This window comes from Anguilla anguilla, chromosome 3 (assembly GCF_013347855.1).
Source record: "Anguilla anguilla isolate fAngAng1 chromosome 3, fAngAng1.pri, whole genome shotgun sequence".
Lineage (NCBI taxonomy): Eukaryota > Metazoa > Chordata > Actinopteri > Anguilliformes > Anguillidae > Anguilla > Anguilla anguilla.
Genome location: NC_049203.1, coordinates 44421747 through 44441863, shown reverse-complemented (window position 1 = coordinate 44441863; position 20117 = coordinate 44421747). Strand labels below are relative to the sequence as shown.

Here is a 20117-nt window from a genome sequence, read left to right as displayed (position 1 = left end):
TTAACTTTGGTGCTTCACAAAACCAAAACAGAATTTAACATAGGCTAGACTTGTTAGGTTACATTTTGGAATGTATCTTTATGATGATTATGCAAGGTAATTAAATAACAGAGTCAAATCGTAGTAACTATATGGCAGCATTTCTAAGGAAAATAATCACCCATCTCATATTTGGTTGACTCGGTTACTCTACTGAACAAACAGACACAAGTACTGAGGTTTTTCTCCACATGTGATCAGTCAAAATTCAAGACTCCATTTATTGAAATCTTCGCTAGGGATCGGGTCATTTCTTCAGCTTGGCCAAGCCCATCAAGAGATGATCTCGCCGCTGTCTCCTGGCAGACAGGTGGTGGTGATCATTGGGAATGAGGTCACACATTTCCTGTGTGCGTTTGGGGTAGAAGGAAGTTCAAACAGGGTTTGTAGCATGACATTACAGAAATGCTATATTGTATGTCTGTCAAATGAATTAAAAAAACCAATGCTGCTGCTGCTTCTACTACTACTACCAATACCACCACTACTGCTACTACTACTACTACTAATAATAATAATAATAATAATAATGACAATAAAATAATAATTAAGACGATTATATGGGGGAGGCGCTACACATTCATACATGCACACACACAAACGTGCATGCATGCACACACACATACACACACACATGCCTGGTTAATGGATTTGGCCTCTTCCCCAGAGAACTCTGGAACAGGCCCGAAAGATGACAGCACCCTCTTCATCCCCTCCCTGTACCGCTTCAAGTAGTCCTCCAGGCCTGCAGGGGAGAACAGATGCAGCACTGATGGCCTGGCACTGAGGGGGGAAGTTCTCCACTGCACATGCCCAGTCTGTTTCAAACATCACCCTAAACAAGCACCGCATGCACATCCCAGCAGGAAGTCTGTAATCCTGCTTTCCATGTACATGCAGTGGAGGTGCAGCAAGTGCGTAGAAACTCAGTTTTTACTGGATTATATCTCAATGGCATAGTTTACCTACAGCCACAAAGACCAAAACTAGAAAAAAGCTGCTGTGCAATCATTGATAAACAGAGAGCAAATCTCGGCATTTTAGTTCTGTTGAAGTAAACATGATTTAGGCAATCCTTCCATTCACTCCATAACTGCACGCTTGTGAAAACCACCACAGAAAGAATCAACAGGTCACAGGTTATTACAGAGCTAGCTATGCAAAAATGTGATAAAATCTGTGAATAGAATCCTGCAATAAATCACATAAAGTGTTACTCCACTTCAGGGCTCCCTAACCCTGGTTCTTGAGAGCCACAGGATCTGCAGGGACACCCAGTCCTGAAGAGTGACAGGGTCTGCTAGCGTTGCTATTCAGTGCTTTAACTGGGGAATAACTACAGTAGGAACATTCAAAACAGCTTAATGTCAAAATGGGTTAACAAGCAGAAAAACCTTTAAGTGATAAAAAATGTATTTTTTGAAGTTTATAGGAGTAGGCCACCATGAGTACTACCATTACAGATGCTCTTATCCAGAGTGACTTACATTGCATCCACTTATACAGCTGGATATATACTGAAGCAATGCAGATTATGTACCTTGCACAAGGGTACAACAGCAGTGTCCCACCCAGGAATTGAACCTAGGACCTTTTGGTTACAAGCACAGTTCCTTACCCTTTATGCTACACTGCCGCCCCACTACCATGCTAAATATACATTGATATGAATTATGAACGAATGTTGTGAAAAATGTCCCAGAAATGGGTCTTTGTGTGGCTTAATTAGGTAATATTGAAATGAAAAAAATCTCAAAATTGAGCCAGCTGTTCAAAGGCAGAAGTACCTACTAGTGTAAAAAGAAGTGTAACAAAAGACAACATCAAGAAATATTTGTTTATAATCAACTCAATTCCTACAAACATGTTCTCTTGCTTGCTCTCTTGTTTTAATTTAATTCCATTGGAAACCCTTCACAGTCTTCCATTCTCTACAGAGAGGGAAAGAGGTGTTATACCTGCGTAACATCATTGCTAGGGGTGGGGATAAAGGATTATATGCGACGCATCAGCAATGAGATCAATTATAATGTGATAATATAAATTTAAGGTTCGGACCCACCTACTAAACAATCATTTTTAGCTGGAGTTATCCTTTAAGTAAAACTTAAATAGGATTGTGTATGTCCTCGCCTCATTTTCAATATATCAGCTATTATACACTGTTCTGTTGATTGAGATATTTTTGCTCAGCATCACTCATCACATATGTATAGATATTTCGAAAAAATTGTGATATAATTACCTTGCTCAACCACAGAGCTTCAGTTCAAACCAGAAGACCTTTGTGTGTAAATCTCGTTTCTAAAACCATTGCACTTTACTCTGCCTTAATTATATTAATATTACAGATGTTCTCACACAGAGCCAAACCGAAAGTAAAGTTTACAAAACACATAAAATCACATTCTCAGAATGCTGTACAGTACATAAAATCAAACTGAACAATAAAAAAGTAGAAAAAAAAGCTAAACAAAAATTAACTAATCAAATCAATGCAAATCAAAAAATAAAGCAAATATACTGTACCAAGGACAGGAGAGACAAATCAGACTGCTAAAAAGAGAACGATTACACAATACACAAATCAAACAATGTGATTAGCCTTCCTAACCAGGAATGTTTGTAACTGTGTATCAAAAACAAAAACAATTATGGTCAAGGACACACCCAAGCTTTGTGGTATGGGCAGGAACAAAAAAAAAAGAAACAACCAAAAAAAGAAATAAAGTCCGGATGGTATGATCGTGCTTCCATGATACATTTTAATTTGCATGCACAGAACCAACATTTTGATTTGAGTAAAAAATATTCCCATTGAGGGAAATTCCCCTTGAGGGAAATTGTTTCCATTTTGTCTTTCCTTTCACGAACAGGAAAGGCTGTTCATGGCTGTTGCCGAGATGGACAGTGGCGTCCTATATGTGCACGGAGTGAAACCGTGATCACTGTGGGTGACCCAGGATAAAGGCTTTTTCCCGCAAATGCTGAACTAAAGCATGTAACAGTGGTGTTCTCATGTAGCATGATTCGTCGTACAACCCTTTTGACGAGTGTCCTGCGACACTATTTTCTGTTGGAAATACATCATTGTTGTCATGCGACACGTGTCGAAAGAGTCTTTGCGACTAAGTATAAATCAGGCTTTACAGTTCCTGCTTGTACCTGTGCAGAAAGACCCTGGCTCGAGCCAGACTGCGGCCACATGCGTGAGAGCAGCTGCTAATTGGTGGCCAGTCACTGACAGAGTATTACACAGAATCAGAGAGAGGCCCAAACTGGCCTTGCAGCATGCTCTCAACTGCCAATGAGCTGATGGAGAGTTTTTACCCAGGTATGCCTGTTCACGGCTAATGAGCCGGCCAGCCAGCGGACTGCACCACACGCCTACGGAAGGATTTAAATGTTTTGGTGCTCCAGGCACTTTTGTCATGGTGAACAATCCTTGATGGAAACGTGTTGGAAGTGATGTTTTGAAGCTGGCTGTTGCCAGGCTGGAGGCGGGGGGAGGGGGGGAAGGGAGGAGGAAGGGAGTGGTTGTTGGGGGTTGGCAGATGGGTGTGAATCAGTGAATCATCTGAACCAGTACACAGATTCCAACAGCTGCTCTTTAATATGCAAACCCTCACCGCACAACGGACGAGGTGGAGGGGAGAATTCCTTGAATTCTTAAGAGATGACTGAACTCAATGCACTCAGCAATTTTACACGACAGGTGCCTGTCTTTTCTGTCTAATATTAATAAAGAAAAATATTTTTTAAGGACATGCTGTGCTGGCCTCCACAAGGAGTAGCACTTAACCAATGATTAAAAATTATAGTCATGTTAAAAACAACATTTTCCTTGTGTGTAGGTACATTTCATAAAAAACACGTTTTCAACGTACGAAAATGCCAAGTTACTCACACATACAAGACATACACCGTCTATAACTCATTCATTCAGACTGCCAAAATCCAGGCCTGCCATTAAAAGTATTGATATCAAAATGATGCCAAGTTACGGTACTACAAACAATATAGGCTATCTTGCCTCACCGAAATTACATAAGATGTATTCCAAAGCAATGCTACCCAATATTTCCTCAATTCTTTCAATTGGAGGCTGTTGGGTACCTCACCTAGCTAAAGCACAGGTTCTCAGGGCAGCCAAGCTCTGGAACAGAACACATCATGCCTTTTCAATGACCTACCATTTTTGGCCTCTTACACGTTTGATTTTGTTCAAGCCCTTCTTTAAATCAACCACTGTTGATATTCCCATATTGCATTTTTAGCAATAATTTTATTATTTTGTATTTTTTATTAAAGGAAAGTGACCTTTAATGAACCTTTGTTCAGGTTAAATGTTCACCTGTTATTTGTGATCATAAAGGCTTGACAATCAGTAAAACTGAGTATACATACTGATTCACACCAGTTTAGGCCACTTGGGAGTCTATGATTCTTAAGTTTGTATTTCTAAGCTCATACGTATTAACAAAAATAATATCCACAAGAACAAAGAATAAGCTGACTGTGGTGATTGAGTGGATTTTCACACATGTTTCTAAGAAATTGAAGAGGAAACATTAACAGGATCAACAATCCCACAGAACCTGTTCTTATCCAGTTCTATCCAGTCAGAGAAAATTGATCTGTTGCGAAATACTGCATTGCACTTATCAGGTACAATGACAACATTTGGTCATATGAATGCATGTCTTCCATGCCAAAAATGGCAATTGAAATTTAGAAAATTGGAACTGAAGTGAAATTATGCAGTACTGTTTCTTGTGTCTGTTCTACAGAATGCTACCAGAGATGCTCTGTGAATGGAGGATGTACAGCTCAACTGCGTCGTTGGTCTTCTACTACATGATTGTGAATCACTGCTCACCCTCCTGCATAGGGAGACCTTTCCAGAAAAGGATGGTTACACTGCATCCGAGAACCAAACCCTGAATCCACCCAGCCCTAACCTCTACCTTCTCCTGATGTGGTTACGGCCCAGCCGTACCGCTCCCAGCAGAGAGAGGCAAACAGATAGATAGGGACAGATGTCCAGGTAGAATGAGAAAGAGAAAGAGAGAGAGAGAGGTAGAGAGAGGGGTGGATAGACTGAAAGACAGACACATAGAGAAAGAGTGGCCAGCAATGGATACATTTTTTCCTCTTATCTTTAAGACTTTAAGAAAGGGGACCAGAGAGTGTGTTCAAATTATTGGGGAATCACACTCCTCAGCCTCCCAGGGAAAGTCTATGCCAAAGTGCTGGAAAGGAGGCTACGACCGATAGGCAAACCTCAGGCGGAACAATGCGGGTTTCGTCCAGACCGCGGATCAGCAGACCAGCTCCTTACCCTCTCACAGGTATTTGAGGTGGCATGGGAGTTTGCCTGTCCAGTCTACATGTGTTGTGTGGATTTTGAGAAGGCATATGACCGTGCTTCCCTGGGTATCTTGGGGGAGGTGCTGCGGGAGTACGGGGTGCCGGGGACGTTATTGCAGGTCATTGGGTCCCTGAATACAGAGCGAGAGCTGTGTTCTCATTCTCGGCATTAAGTCAAGTTTGTTTAAAGTAGGTGTCAAACTCTGCCAAGGATGCGCCTTGTCTACCTTCCTGTTCTTGGTATTTGTGGACAGGATTTCAAGGCGCAGTCGAGGTATGGAGTGCGTCCAGTTTGGGGACATAGGAGTGGCATCTCTGCTGTTTGCAGATGACGTCATCCTTTTGGCTTTACCAGTCACTCTTCGTCCCTACCCTCACCTATGGTCATGGGTATGACTATGGGTAGTGACCGAAAGAGGGAGATCGCAAATACAAGCGGTTGAAATGGGGTTTCTCTGTAGGGTGGCAGGGCTTACTCTCCTTAACAGAGTGAGGAGCTCAGCGGTCCGGGAGGACCTGAAAGTAGAGCTGCTGCTCCTCCGCATCGAAAGGAGTCAGTTGGGGTGATTCGGGCATCTCATAAGGAGATCCCACAGGAAGAGTTGGCGGAAGTCACTGGGGAGAGGGACTTCTGGGCTGCTCTGCTTGCCTGTTGCCACCGCGACCCTGATCTGGACTAAGCAGTTAGAAAATGGATGGGTGGATGGAGATAGGCAGGGCGAGAGAAAGATAGAGAGAGAGAGGTATGGCATACCTTCAGGTGCATTGAGGTGTATGGTTTCCATGGGGCCAATAAAGGCGTAGCGCATCCCTAAGCCCTCTGACATCACCAGGTCAATGTCCTGGACAGAGATGACCCCTTCCTGCCAGGGAGGAGAGGAGAGCAAGAGAAAGAGTGGAGAGAAAAGATTATTTATGATTACACTCACAAAACACCCACCACCCTCATCCACAACACCCACCTCAATTCAGAACACCCACTCACCAAGTGCCACACACCCAACCGATCTATCCACACTACAGTAGGGCTGCACTGAGGCGAGACTAATAGCAAAGAAGAGTGCCAGGAATTGTGAAAGAATGACTGACAGAGAATATTAAAGAGCGAGTGAAAGAGAAAGAGAGAAAAATGCAAAAGAAAGAATGTGAGTGTGAGTCAGACTATGTAATCTGCAAAAAGAATCATCTTCATCAACATGGATCTGTTATGTACTTTCACACATTAAATCAGCACAACATAATATTTTAAATGGGAAACAAATCGTTTTTAAAAATAGCAGCGGCTGGCTTTTGTGATACCATGACCTGTTTGGTTCAGCGGACTGTACTGCCCGTCTTTGGGGATGGAAGAGATGGAATCGGGTTTATTTCTCCAGCTTCCAACAGCAAATGGAAGTCAGGATTGCTTGCTGGAAGTTTTCAAAAGGCAAAATCTTGCCTTGCATTGCAATGCAACCCTGAAAGTGGTTTCTGTTCAATCGCTAGATAGATTAGACAGTAAGGGAATGAAAAACATGCAAGACTGATAGAGAGAATATGAGAGTAAGAGGCCGTGAAAATGAGAGAATTGGGAGTTTTCTTTTTCATATTTTTCTTCCTTTCCATTATGAAAAGGGAAATAAAAAGGCACCACACGCTCCTCCAAAACAAGTGTCAGTTTCATAGAAGCATAACATTGTGTAATTATTTTCCATTTTGCTGACTTCTTCTCATTCAGTTCACCTGGCTCCATTGTGGCATTACTAAGCACTCCCTCAGGACATACATGAGTTAAGCACTGCCAATAATAATTACTCAACAACTAGAAATTGTACTATCCCTTTGACTGGCTAAAAAATACATTTATACCCAGTTAATAAGTCCTCAATATTAATCATTTGAACGATCTAATGTTCCATGTTCTACTTCCAGCACAAGTTTGACTGAAGGGACTCACCACAATAAGCCAAAGCAAGTGTAGTCTGGGCTCAAAGTCATGTTTTAACTCTTCCTGGCCAGTTCCTTTTGTTTTATTTTTAAGAGATAATTGTTGATGCCCATTCAGTGTTATCGTAAGCACAAATAGAGAGAGGGATGATGCTTGTGGCAGTAGCCACAACCACTCATTACATTATAAGCCTTAGGCTTATACACTCCTTGAACGCAGCTTTTGGGCATAGGGGTTTTACTGAGACACAGCTGGAATTTACTGCGGAAGCACTGATAAATGGTCCTGGGAAATGGCCGTTACAGTAGTGTATGGAAACAGGTCCTGACTCACAGACCACATATACATGGACACACACATGCACACAATCATTCACACACAGGCACACAATAATAATCTAAACTACAACTACCAGGGACGAGTGCTCTGAAAGCTGTGTAGTCCTCCAGTGCAGCTTATTTGTGTAGCTCATTTGGAGGACTGCTGAGTGAAAAGAACATGCTTTGGAGCATGACATGGCCACATCTATGAATTAGGTTAACCATTAATTAGGTTAACCATTTTACTGTTACTTAAAAAGTTAGCATTATGTTGTACCCCATGAATGCAGATTATCCTGTTCCAAACCCCACTGTACAGCACCAGTTTGGGGATTCAACAGAAAGGCTGCAGTACTCATATTTTTGCACAAGCTACAAAAACATTGTTAAAGAGGAACTTGTACAACTCAACCAAATATCATCGATATGTTTGTCTTCATAAAGGCATACTATGCTGGATTTTTACCTAAAAAATATCATAAAATAACCATGCTAAGGCACATCAATAATGCACTGGCAACCTCTGTCTTTATGCATTTTTGTTAAATGTATGCACCTTTACCTGTATATGTTATTCTAAAATGTGTTTGGGAAGCTTCTGGGCGTGGCACTCACCTGTGTGGGGAAGGCTGCAGAGCCTGTGGTTTGGGATCAGATCAGTGGAGTGTTTGTTTCTAGCCACTGCAATAGCCCAGATACAGCGAAGCAAAAAGACAAGCTGACAGGGCTCGTTCAAGAAGAAAATTCCTGCATATGCATATGCCCTTAAGTACAATTTCCTAAATGTGCCACATATACTACATTCATTGTCCCATTGTACAGAAAAGATACTGAAACTTTTGTCAACCTGTAGTTTAGATGAAACCTTCAGTTATCTTAAATATTGTGATATAGTGACATCAGAATAAATGCATAGAAAAACATTGGAGATTTCTGCACCACACAGTATTCTTCTGTTCAGAAGACACCACCATTCACTTAGATATGAAGAATAAATATTCCAATGACATCATCACTTGAAATGGTCGTATGCAGATACATACGAAAGATCTTGTTTGACACATGAAATACAGGTTACACCAATTATTCTGAGGGTAGGACTGAACATACAAATCGATATTTTTGGGTGGAGTTCCTCTATAAGTGCAGACATAACGTCAGCCCACAGGGTGCTAGTACACCCGTTTTCCTTCTCCCAACGCACCGTGACCAGGCGCCAGGACTCGGCGATGATGGCATACTGCACACGGTTCAGGACAAACCCATCGATCTCTTTCCTCAGCCGGACAGGCGCCTGGCCCAGCTGGGTCATCAAGGCATGGGTGCTGTCCACCACCTCTGCCACCGTCTCTGGATGGGGAACCAGCTCCACCACCCGCACGTAGTAGGGCGGGTTCACCTGCAGGACACACACACACACACACACAAGCATACACACATGCATTATCATATAACCTACAAGATAAAAAAAATCTCTAGTGTACACAAGTACTGTTGGTGACCAGAATTTCTAGCGATCCATTTAAATGAGTCAAGAGGGAAAAGTTATCTCTATTTCACCTTGAATTCCTTTTGCAAATCCCCCAAAGCGTGTTGAGAAAACAGACATGGTGAGTCTGCTAAGAAAAAATCTATATTGGAAAGGGGAAGTGTTGCACAGTCTTCTCTTTCTTTGGTGTCTTTTTCTGTGAGGGTTGAATTGTTTGATCATTATTTTCCTGTTTTAGTAGTGTGAGCAACAGTGTTTTAATGTTTCTGAGTCAGCGCTCCAGGGTAAGACTGGATCATCCTTAAACATTCACTGTGCAGGTTCTTTTTCAGAGGTATGTGCGTGAGCACACACATTCAGCGAGCTGTGTGTCATGGCTGTGGTGCAAGCTAACAATGGATGTTCTGTGGTCAGCCTATAGAAAAAGGCTAAAGTCCAGCACAGTCTAACCTCCATATGCACTCTCACAAGACTCTGGAAGAGTAGGGGTATGTGGGTGGGGCAGAGTTACAGTTATGTGGGTTGTGAGGGTTGCAGGGTAATGTATCAAAAGTGTATTCAATAAACAGGACAACATATTGAAGCATATTATGGCTGAAATGGAGCTGAAGTGAAAAGTGTGAACTAGAACTGTGTAATACAGACATATAGCTTAATGAGAGAGAGAGAGAGAGAGAGAGAGAAGGGGTATGGTGTAGTGCTAACTGGCATTCACACAGAAAGAGAGAGGGAGAGAGATTAAACAAAACTGAGCGAGGGAAGAAGAGGGAAGAGAAAGAGAGAGCGCAATGTCAAGCAAAAGTCAAGTTGATTACCAAAATATTATACATCAGATCACATTTTCACCCAAAATACCCTTGTAAAGAATTATGTCAACCAAAACAAACATTTTTTTCCCTATTTTGTTGACTTCCAAAAAGAATATCATTTGATTTAGTACGAGGGCATATTTTTTAAAATTATTTAAATTGCTATAGAGTACAAATAGTAGATGTACAGTTAAACTAAACAGATTTCTTCACTCAGGTTGCGCAGTAACACAGGGCAGTAGTTTAAGTTCTACGCTCTCCAACATTTACATAAATGAATTGGATAAATTATTTGATCAATCTGTTTCACCTGGCCTCATGTTACATGACATAGAACTTAAAGTAAATATTTCCTTTACGTAGACAACAGAGTTCTGCTGTAACCTACAAAAAGGGGATTACAGCAAAGCCTGGCCCTGATAAAAACATTCTGTCCAGGCCCAGCTCTCAGGAAATCATTCAAAATTGTATCACAGAAGGAAATAACAGGATTAACAAATAACTACACTTATCTTGACTTAAGAAACCATTTCAGGGGAAATTTTGCTTGATTATGAATTAACTGAAAGAGAAAGCAAAAATGGGCTTTATGTGCCATTACTTGGTCAATCCAAATCAAAATTCCAATTACTATCGGACTCAAAATATTAAAATCAATGAATGAACCAAATGTACTTTATGGCAATGAGGCCTGGGGTACGCTCATACATCATGATGGTCATAACGACCATATTCTTTCCTCCAACTCACAAAAGATGTGAAAGCCAGAATAAAGGAATTACCAAGCAGCAGCGAGTTATTAAAATGACAGTAAATTGGCCTGTGTGCTTGGAATAGATACAGATAGAACACAAGTGGTGATCAGACAGATACGAAAGAAAAAACTACTTCTGAAAAATGTAAAAACACAGCTCTTCGGCATAATCAAATACCGATTATGCTACCTGATTAGCCTTCATGTTCACCCATGCCACGTGTACTGCTTTTCACTTGGAACAGACACCTCCAAGCATCTACCAAGTTGTAATGCCAAGTTGTAAACATTTCAGGCACTCCCCTGACTGAGGAGGGGCCTTCACTGTTCCTGCGTAACACAGGATTAAGTGTACAATTAAAATGTTTGTCCAGCACAAGTAACCAGCCCTACTAACATACAGAATACCACCCATTTGCTGAGTGCCAAGTTTGGATGCATACATGTTGAAATACGCAAAAAACGACATTCTCTATTAGAGAGAGATTACGGTGGTGCAGTACTGACCGGGTGAGACACGATGCAGCGTTTCCTGTTCTGGACTCGGGAGAAAACGTTGCTGGGCAACAGGCAGGATGTGGAGCTACTGAGGACGACGCTCTCTCCCACGTGACCCTCCGCCTCCTGGAAGACGCTTTGTTTGGTGTCTAGATCCTCAAACACACACTCCTGCCACACACACACACACACACAATACAAAACAGAGAACATGGCAGGTCAAAATTTGCTTAAGTATTCCCCAAGTACTGTTTGCACCTGGGTTCAAGCTCACAAGGAAAGACAAAGAGAGAGATGTCACCTCAGTCCATGTCTGCACGCCACAACCATCATGGCAATGCAGTACAACTGAATTCTCCAGTGTTTCCAAGAAAGGTGCAGTTTGTATTTTGGAGATTAAGAAACAAAAGTTCCTGTTAAAATAGGATTACAGTAATTGTTTCTGCATGAAGGTGGGGCAAAATACCGGCAGAATCTAACTAAACCGTGCCTACATATACACAAAAATATGCCTATTTGAATGTCTCCCTCTGTACCTCACGCATGCACGCACACACACATGCACACACACACAAAATAAGTATATTCAAAGCACACACCCTACTGGGCACGTAAGTCCAGGCTTGATGCAGGGCTGGATCATTTCTAGTCTGTAGGTAAATGATGAGGCCAGATGAGCCACAAAAATCATACCTGAATCAATGATCCGGGAGCATGCTAGTGCCATACAGTTTTAAGTTGTTCTATTATCATTGTTTCCCATTGTCAGGAAGAACTAACCCTTGTTTAAACGGTAGTTTTGCCTCCTCAGACTTCAAAGGTAACTGTGGTCTTTGCTGATCTTTGATGCCTAATCTATATAATCTGTGATATGTGACTACAATGACCACAATCCTCTGGGAATATTTTCTGTGGGTGGTCAAGAATCTGCTTGTGTGCCTGTCAGTATTACCCCTCTGCACATTTCAATGCACTGATATGCATCTCATGAATGCAACATACTGACAACTTTCCTGTGTCCTAGCAACCTCCTCTCAATCAGAGTGAGAGAGCTTTAGTCATCCCAAGGCAAAAAAAACTGGTTCATCACATTCATCAAATCTAACAATCTAATATCTCTCTCTCTCTCACACACACACATGCACACACACACGCACAGGGGTTAATTCACACAAGCACACATACACAGAAAGACACAGACACACATAGATACATGGCGGTTAACGTACATAAGCACATGCATGTGCACACACACACACACACAAACACACACACACACACAAGGGTTAATCCACAAAGAGACACACACGTACACAGTGTAGCAGACATAGTGAGTGTCAGAGAGAGGAGCAATGACTAACTCCGCCTCCCACTCTCTGGTCCAGCAGAAGCCCCACTGAATCACTGCTGTCTAAAGGAGGGAGACATACTGCGATAAGACTGATAATGTGTAACCCGGGTCCCAGTATCCTACAGATAACATTTGGTTAATTGATTGTGAAACTTCTGTCCAGAGGAAAATGACTTGACATTCAATATTAGATTCTAATTGAAGTCTTTTTATTTTTTGTTGACTTGGCTATGTGCAGGACTGGGGAAAGACAATCAGGGGTTATGGGTAAAATACAGATACGCCACCCTAATATCAAATTTTTATGTGAAAACTGCCAATTTATTGCACATTGACCCCTATTTTCGAGACATGTGTAATGAATGAACAACATTGACTCATTTAACATTGACAACATTTAAAACAGAACATTTTTTGATTTTGGCTATTGCAAATTTCAGTCAATCCATTCTCATGATCTTTGTTGACTGCAGATAGTTGGTTATCAGTCACAAAAAACTCCTCTCTCCAGATGACAGATTTACAGGTACAGTTAAAAATAAGCGATGTGTGACTCTGACATTTGGGTGCAAATCCAAAACATTTTCCCGGTAGATGTACCTCTGCTCTTTGTGTTCTGAAGCTAGGCTAGTCCATACGGCATGAGAACTAGCCAGATTAAGATTCGGCCTACTAGATAGTATCTGAATTTAGGGAAAAGTCTGTTCATTTTGGACAGCTATCCAGGCTTTTCTCACTTGCTTGTGCTCGCCTTCTATACTCAGCACCACTGGGCTTTGGCCATCTAATTGTGGAGATCCTTACCACTGTGTCTCAGAAGACCACAGTGTTCAGAAAATGTACTGCAGTTGACAAAGCCATGTAGCTATTATTTGCAGATAGCGGTCTCAATTTTTTCAAATTTTTAGGCGTGGCACCCCTAGTGGTCCGGCACCCAGGGCAATTGCACAAACACTAGGCCCTACAGTTTGGATCAAATCCCGACTGTATCAACTGTGACAACAGTGGCTGGTAGTCACACAGGGTGATGTAGCATATAATTGGTAGTAGCATCACTCAGGGTCAGAAACCCAGCAGCCAGCAGCAATCTGCATAATCTACACTATTTCTACCGTCCCATGCTGGACAATCCGGCGCCCGCACATCCGCCCTGTTGAGCTGCACATTAAGTACCTTCCCCCGATTCATCTCTAGGCTGACCAATGAGCTGGGGTGTGAGCTCTCAGCATCACATGCTTTGGAGGAAAGCACATGCTTGCATGTCTCTCAAATCAGACTAATAGGCAATTTCCTGGTCAGTGATCAGAAATGTATCATCAGACTGCCATACCTCGTACCTATACAGTGGAAGCAGGTCTGTGGTAAGGACAATCAAGCAGAGATGAACCCTTGCGTTGTCTTCATATGTGTGCACCATGCGTCCACAGGGTCAAAAATGACTCAAACTTGCTGGATCCCCAGAGACAGCTTCTTCATTGAATTTTAAACCCTAAATCAATATTTTTCAATCTGTCACTCATCAATAAATCAGTGAATAACTATTTCCTACTTTGCAGTCCAGAGAGACTGTCATCAACATAATTAATTTATTTGCTGTGATAGACGTGTGGCACTTAACTTTGATTATGACTTCTGATTTAATTACTGCACGGTTAAACAGCCTCATAAGACAATCTTTGCACCCTGACAATGTACCTATTATTGTATTATAAAAAAATATATAAAAAGGACAATGTTTAATTTTTTTTATCGGTAGAGTCACTCCAGGAAATGTCATCAAATTTCATGCTGAAAGAATTTAGGGGAATTTCACTGCTGTTAAGCTCGGGAAAAGGTAATTTTTGACAATGAGGAAAACACAAAGGCTAAAACTGCCATGTCCAACTTGGCAACGACTTCCATTCCAGCCATTCCAGACCCAGCCCTTAGGTACTGTCAGTGCAGTCCCTCCGGGCGGCGAAGAGCCAAACTGACCTGTCATTCCAGGTGTTAACTGAGATTTACCAGGAAGAATCTACCATGTCTAGTGCAGACCAAATGTAGCCAGCACTCCCTTTCAACTGAATACTTACCTATGGGGGGGGTGGCGGTGGATGTTAGTGAGTAAGCAAGCAACAAGCAAACCTTTGTCCACAAGGGATTTTAGAAGTACCCGATTATTCTACTTTTTAGGCAATCTTCCACAAGGTCTACCAAACATGTTGATAAAGTTTTTTAAAATTAAAAAAGACAAAACATTTAAAAACTATATAACCAGTGGCCATTTTCGGAGGAGGATGTGTGTTTCACTATATAAAAAGGTGCATTTACAGGGCGGACAAAAATTTGAAAACGGACACATTTCCTGCCTTGTGCAGCATGCATCAATGTGGGAAAACATGGTTCTGTGTCGAAAATGGATATAATTTAATGCACGGAGGTGTTCTTGTTCAGTTACTAGGCATAAATGACTAGACATGGCTGCCCACGTCTTAGAAAAAATATCAAAAAATAGAAAATAGTTTGCGCTCTTGTCAAACAGTCCAAAAAACTAAGTCTTTTAATCAGGTGTGTAAACTAAATACATATAAGATGAGATATAGAAAATGCTCGCGCACTGATATTAAATAAAAGGAATGTCCACGTCTTAGGACACGCCGTGAGTCCATGAACGAATAGGGAGTACCTGAGTCCAGAAATCCCCAATCAGACGTGGCCCAGAAGCATTCAGAAGTTTCTGGAAATACTCATGTTGAAGCTACTACTAACGACCGACACACCCAAGATTTCACAGAAATGTATCAGATTGGATAGCTTCCAGAAACTACAGTTTTAATGCAGTGTTTTCTTACGTACTCTGCCTTGATTGGTTATCTGGGAAAATGAGTGGAGCACACCAGCAAGGAGGGTGGTCCTAGTGCACTTAATGTGACTATCAATGACACCTGACATTTTGTTTATGCTTGTACAGGCAGCTCATTAATGATGCGCTGATGCTGCGCTCAAGGTTAAGATATGTGTGCGAGCACCTAAGTGCAAGCAGCAGATCAAAGATGACTGGCCGCTTTTATTGAAATCCACAATCTGCGTCAGATCTGGACCCAAATCTTACTGGCTTGTTTTGTCTGGTGATTTTTTCTAGGGACCAAAAGTGGCAAATTGTCATGTTTAATAGATGTAATAATTTACCAGCATAACTGGGGCATGTTAGACAAAGCACACGACCAAGCATTTAACCCTTGTGTTTGGTTTGGTCCATTTTACCCATTTTAAACTTTTAGTAAAACAGGAATGACACTTTTGAGAGATGTATTTCAAAACCAGTGACTAAGCCAATGTTAATCTGGTTGTTTTGTGATTGTCATTGTTAAATATAATCTAGCAGAGGTGAATGGCAACCATTAACCACGTACATTGCTCATACTGTTTGGAATGAGATAAATATAATGCATATTCAGTATTTTTGCATAAGTTTTATTTCTGTATTGCTTTAAAGTTCCAACAATATCCTAGGTATACGTGACCCAGGCTAACAGTTTTGCAGGAGTTATTAAGTAAACAGAACACAAGGGTTAATAATAATGAAACAAATATGTGGGGGCCTTTAAGGTATCTTATGGTCAGAAGCTGATTGCCACCGGCAACAATAACAGGTAAAATGAATTCCCATCCAGGTGCTGACTTGATGGAGTGATACTGAAACAATGTTGGACCCCAAACCCCTGCAGGTGCCAGGAGCCCCACACAGGAAAAATTTGGTGCGAGTGTGGTCTGGGACGCCTGTCGAGGCTCTGAACTTCTACCTGGACGAAGAAGGCACCCTCTAGTGCCCGGGAGAGGTCATCATGGCTACTGAGCAGGAGCAGCTGATCCTCTACACTGAGGTCCCCTCGGAGCATTTGGGCCTGCTCCACCTCCTTCAGCTGCTTTCTACGAAACACACACATACTGTGGTTATTATACAAAGACACATGGTGAGGAAAAAACAAAACAAAACACACTAACATAGCTAAACTTTGACCATAGCAACAAGAAATATAAACACACTTCTGGTACACTTAGATAAAGACAATAATCCCATTATGGCATCATCAGTATGTACCCATGATGTAATCATTAAAACCTGACAGGGGGAGGAGAAACCGGCATGCCTTCTCTTCACCCTAGAGGGAAGGATAGGCCTGAAATGGGAAGGTCAAACACTGCGGAGCTGGTATACACTGGTCTAACACACACGTGCACGTGCGTGCACGCACACACAAACACACAAACAAACTAAGTTAACACACATACAGACAGCATTTCTTTTGGGCTGGTCTATCCTCGATATGAACACACAAACACAAAATAAGTTAAAACACATATAGACAGCATTTCTGTTTGGCTGGTCTATGCTCAACATGAACACACAAACACACACATTAATTCAAAAAGGGTTCACGCCCACGCAGTAGAGTTAGCACATACACACACAGTTGGAATGGTTTGTACTGGCTTTCAGCTAAATAGCTACATGAGAACAACTGAAGGGTTTTTGGCACATCACTCGCTCAAAACTTAGCAGTAGATCTGAGCACAGCTTTTCTCAGCCCCATACTGCAAACAGCGTTTGGTGGGGAAAAAACTAAACAGAAACAGAAAACTGCAGTTGCTTTTTTTCATCAGAGAAAGGACTGCTGAAGCAACTTCTGGAATGAGGGCAGGAATGAAGACTGGAATGTGTTTGCCTGTGAAGCACTGTTTGACAGACAAAGCAGGTCAAACAGGCGGCACATAAAATACCTGATTTTTACTGTGCACAAATGAACTCGGCACCATGACCTTGTAGCTTGTAATGTGAAAAATAAAGCTCTGCTGCCCCCTCTGTTGTCTGGAAAGAGGAAGTGCACATATTGGATATTGGATTGGATAGTGGCGAGGCCAGTGGTGCATGTCAAACCTAAATCTATTGTAGGATTTTATGGCAACTGCAGCTCTTGATTATTCAATTAGTCAATTATGTATTTGATTAAACATATATCATAAAATCTGTTGAAGTGTGTATGCCTTGGTGAAATGTTTTATTGTGGTTCACAATTGCCATGTAGATCTTGTCTGTCAAAAGAATCAGTTTGAGCAAACGGTAACATTAAACGCCAGCCCGCTAGGAATTTAACTGTGTACCCCGGTCAACAGTTGAAAACAAAATGGCAACCTCATACATACAATAACTGTATATGAACTGGTATGAGCTAAATACTGGGTTTCAATGGCATGGAGTGCATAAATAAATTGTTCAGCACACAGCTGGACCAAGGGTATGTTTTCAAATTGTTAAAGGCAGTAGGCCGAGGGTATTTTTAGAAAGATTATTTTTAAAAACATGTCACTGATCTTGCTCTTGATATTGGGTTGTGCATGGTTTTATGAAAGTTGCTCTGAATGTTGCCTTTGTGACACATGGTTTCAGCTGTTCATTTCTATATGCCTGGTTTACATATACTGAACATCTCAAAACAGACAGGCGACAGTCCGTAAACATATGCAGCCAGCTGGAACATCTGTAGCACACTGGATGACTGCGCAGATGCTGCAGCTGGTGCAGGCAGACTGCAAACAAGCTGCAGGCAGCTGATCGATTGACCAGAGGAGTTTCTATTGAGAAACAAGGCAGGCTGGCTGAATCCTTGTTTCCTGGGGCATAATACATGATTTTTGTACATACTGCAAATCCCTCACAGAAAAAGTTGCCATATATTTAAGTGCAAGTTAAATACAAAAGCATTGGGACAGTCACAGCAAATTGGTTGTTTTTCCTCTGTACTAAACATAATTTTGACTTCAAGACAAAAAATGGCTGAGGCAAAACTCAGAATGCCTGCATTTATTTCATGGCTTATTGAACATATATCAAACTATATTACAACAATGCCGTTCAATGAATCAAGCCCCCTTGACTCATTCAATGATTTCATGATTTCACCATACAATGATTTCCAAGTCAGCATAGGTATTAGGGCAATTTTTTTTTACAAATGTAATGACTTTGAAGGTCAATATTTTGTTGCATATCCCTTACATTTGATGATTGCACTGAGTCTGTGACATCACAAGGTTCATGAAGTGATCCTTTGAGATGCTCTACCAAGTTTTTACCGCTGCCTCTTTCAGTAGCTGTATGTTTGCTGGGGTTTCGGACTTCAGTTTCCTTTTGAGCAAGTGAAAATCGTCTTCAATGGGGTTAAAATCTGGTGACTGACTGAGCCACATCAAACGCATTCACCTTTTCTTCCTGATAAGCTCCTTGGCCCAAACTTCCCAAAGAATGAAAATGGAAAACATGCTGCAGTAACAATGTTGCAGACTTTCATTAGTTTACCTGATTTCCTGTATGGCACTGGCAGCCTGTCCTGGCTGGCTGTCATAGATCTTCACCCGGAACCCTCCGCTCAGAAACACCATAGCCCAGGAGCGACCAATCAGTCCACTGGAACACAAGAAACCGATTCATAAACACAGCAACTACACAAAGAAACCGATTCATAAACACAGCAACTAGACAAAGAAACAGATTCACAAACACAGCAACTACACAAAGAAACCAATTCATGAACACAGCAATTACACAAAGAAACCGATTTACAAACATGGCAATCAGACAAATAGTTACAAATACATTTAAATAGAGAAAGAAACAGATGCATAATAATACACTAACTGAAGCAGAAATTCACAGTCACACAGCACAGGCAGAATTGTCATATTTGTTTTCATACAAGTCTTGCCACTGAAAAGAGTCACACATAAACCCACTGCAATTGCTATTATGTAGGTATTTATTTGCTTTCGCACCCAATAGAAAATGTCAAATTGCAAATATCAGTTTTTCTATTGTTGCAACATTCTCCATCAATTCAGAATGATGCACACAGTGTATCTCTACGTCCAAATAGTCGCACATTTTTCGAATATGACGGTTGGTATTATATAAGTAACACCATGCTTCCAAAGTGGAGGAATTATATAAGACAAGAATCCAAGGTTTATTGCTGTTGTGTTCTGCAAATGGGACAAAATCTGATCCGTATCATGTGACACTCAGTTTAATGTGTTTCAGTCTCCAGATCAAGTTATTCATGCTTTTTTTAAAAAAAACTTCAAATACAAATGAGCTAGCATGCTAATGTCAGGTTTATCTTACTTTCTAGCTAGTCAGTATACACAGGCTAGACCTTTCTCACCTTCCAATGACAGATATTATTTTTCCCTGTGATACACTCATTCTTGAAAATCTGCTGCACAAAGGAGTGTCTCAAGTTAATAAACTTTAATATTAAAAAACTGAGTGGTGTTGCTGCCTGCAAACATTCGGCACGCCTATTTTCAGTCATGCACGGGGTTATGTTTACATGTAGATATGGTACCTCGAGTGGGACAATCGAAACTACAGGCGACAATCGCCGTAATACGTCAAAACGATTTCGATAATGAAACAACAACAAACATTCAGCCTGAGACGATACCTTTGTACTGTGGTTACTTCTATACGAGAGGCGGATATGTAGGCTACAGTATTGTGAAGACTTGTCGGCTATACAATGA

At 41.3% G+C, this 20117-nt stretch overlaps 1 protein-coding gene across 1 annotated transcript; it reads right to left on the bottom strand.

The window, feature by feature from the left end:
- Positions 1-219: 219 nt before the first annotated feature.
- On the bottom strand, positions 220-19912 carry LOC118223981 (lambda-crystallin-like). The gene is made up of 8 exons (XM_035411109.1): positions 19757-19912; positions 18895-19002; positions 16340-16466; positions 11216-11377; positions 8861-9055; positions 6164-6272; positions 678-784; positions 220-385 (listed from the first exon to the last, which is right to left on the bottom strand). The coding sequence occupies exons 1-8, from the start codon at positions 19795-19797 to the stop codon at positions 287-289; spliced, it is 948 nt and encodes a 315-aa protein (XP_035267000.1). The 5' UTR covers positions 19798-19912; the 3' UTR covers positions 220-286.
- Positions 19913-20117: the final 205 nt, after the last annotated feature.

Bases quoted from the DNA above. Each gene is read 5' to 3' on its own strand.
- LOC118223981 (XM_035411109.1), bottom strand. From the start codon at position 19,797: ATGAGTGTATCACAGGGAAAAATAATATCTGTCATTGGAAG. The intron at 11,378-16,339 runs GTAGAAGTTCAG...TGTGTGTGGCAG, and splicing joins AGGGTGCCTTCTTCGTCCAG to GAGTGTGTGTTTGAGGATCT. The intron at 6,273-8,860 runs GTGCGTTGGGAG...CCTCCCTGGCAG, and splicing joins AGTCCTGGCGCCTGGTCACG to GAAGGGGTCATCTCTGTCCA.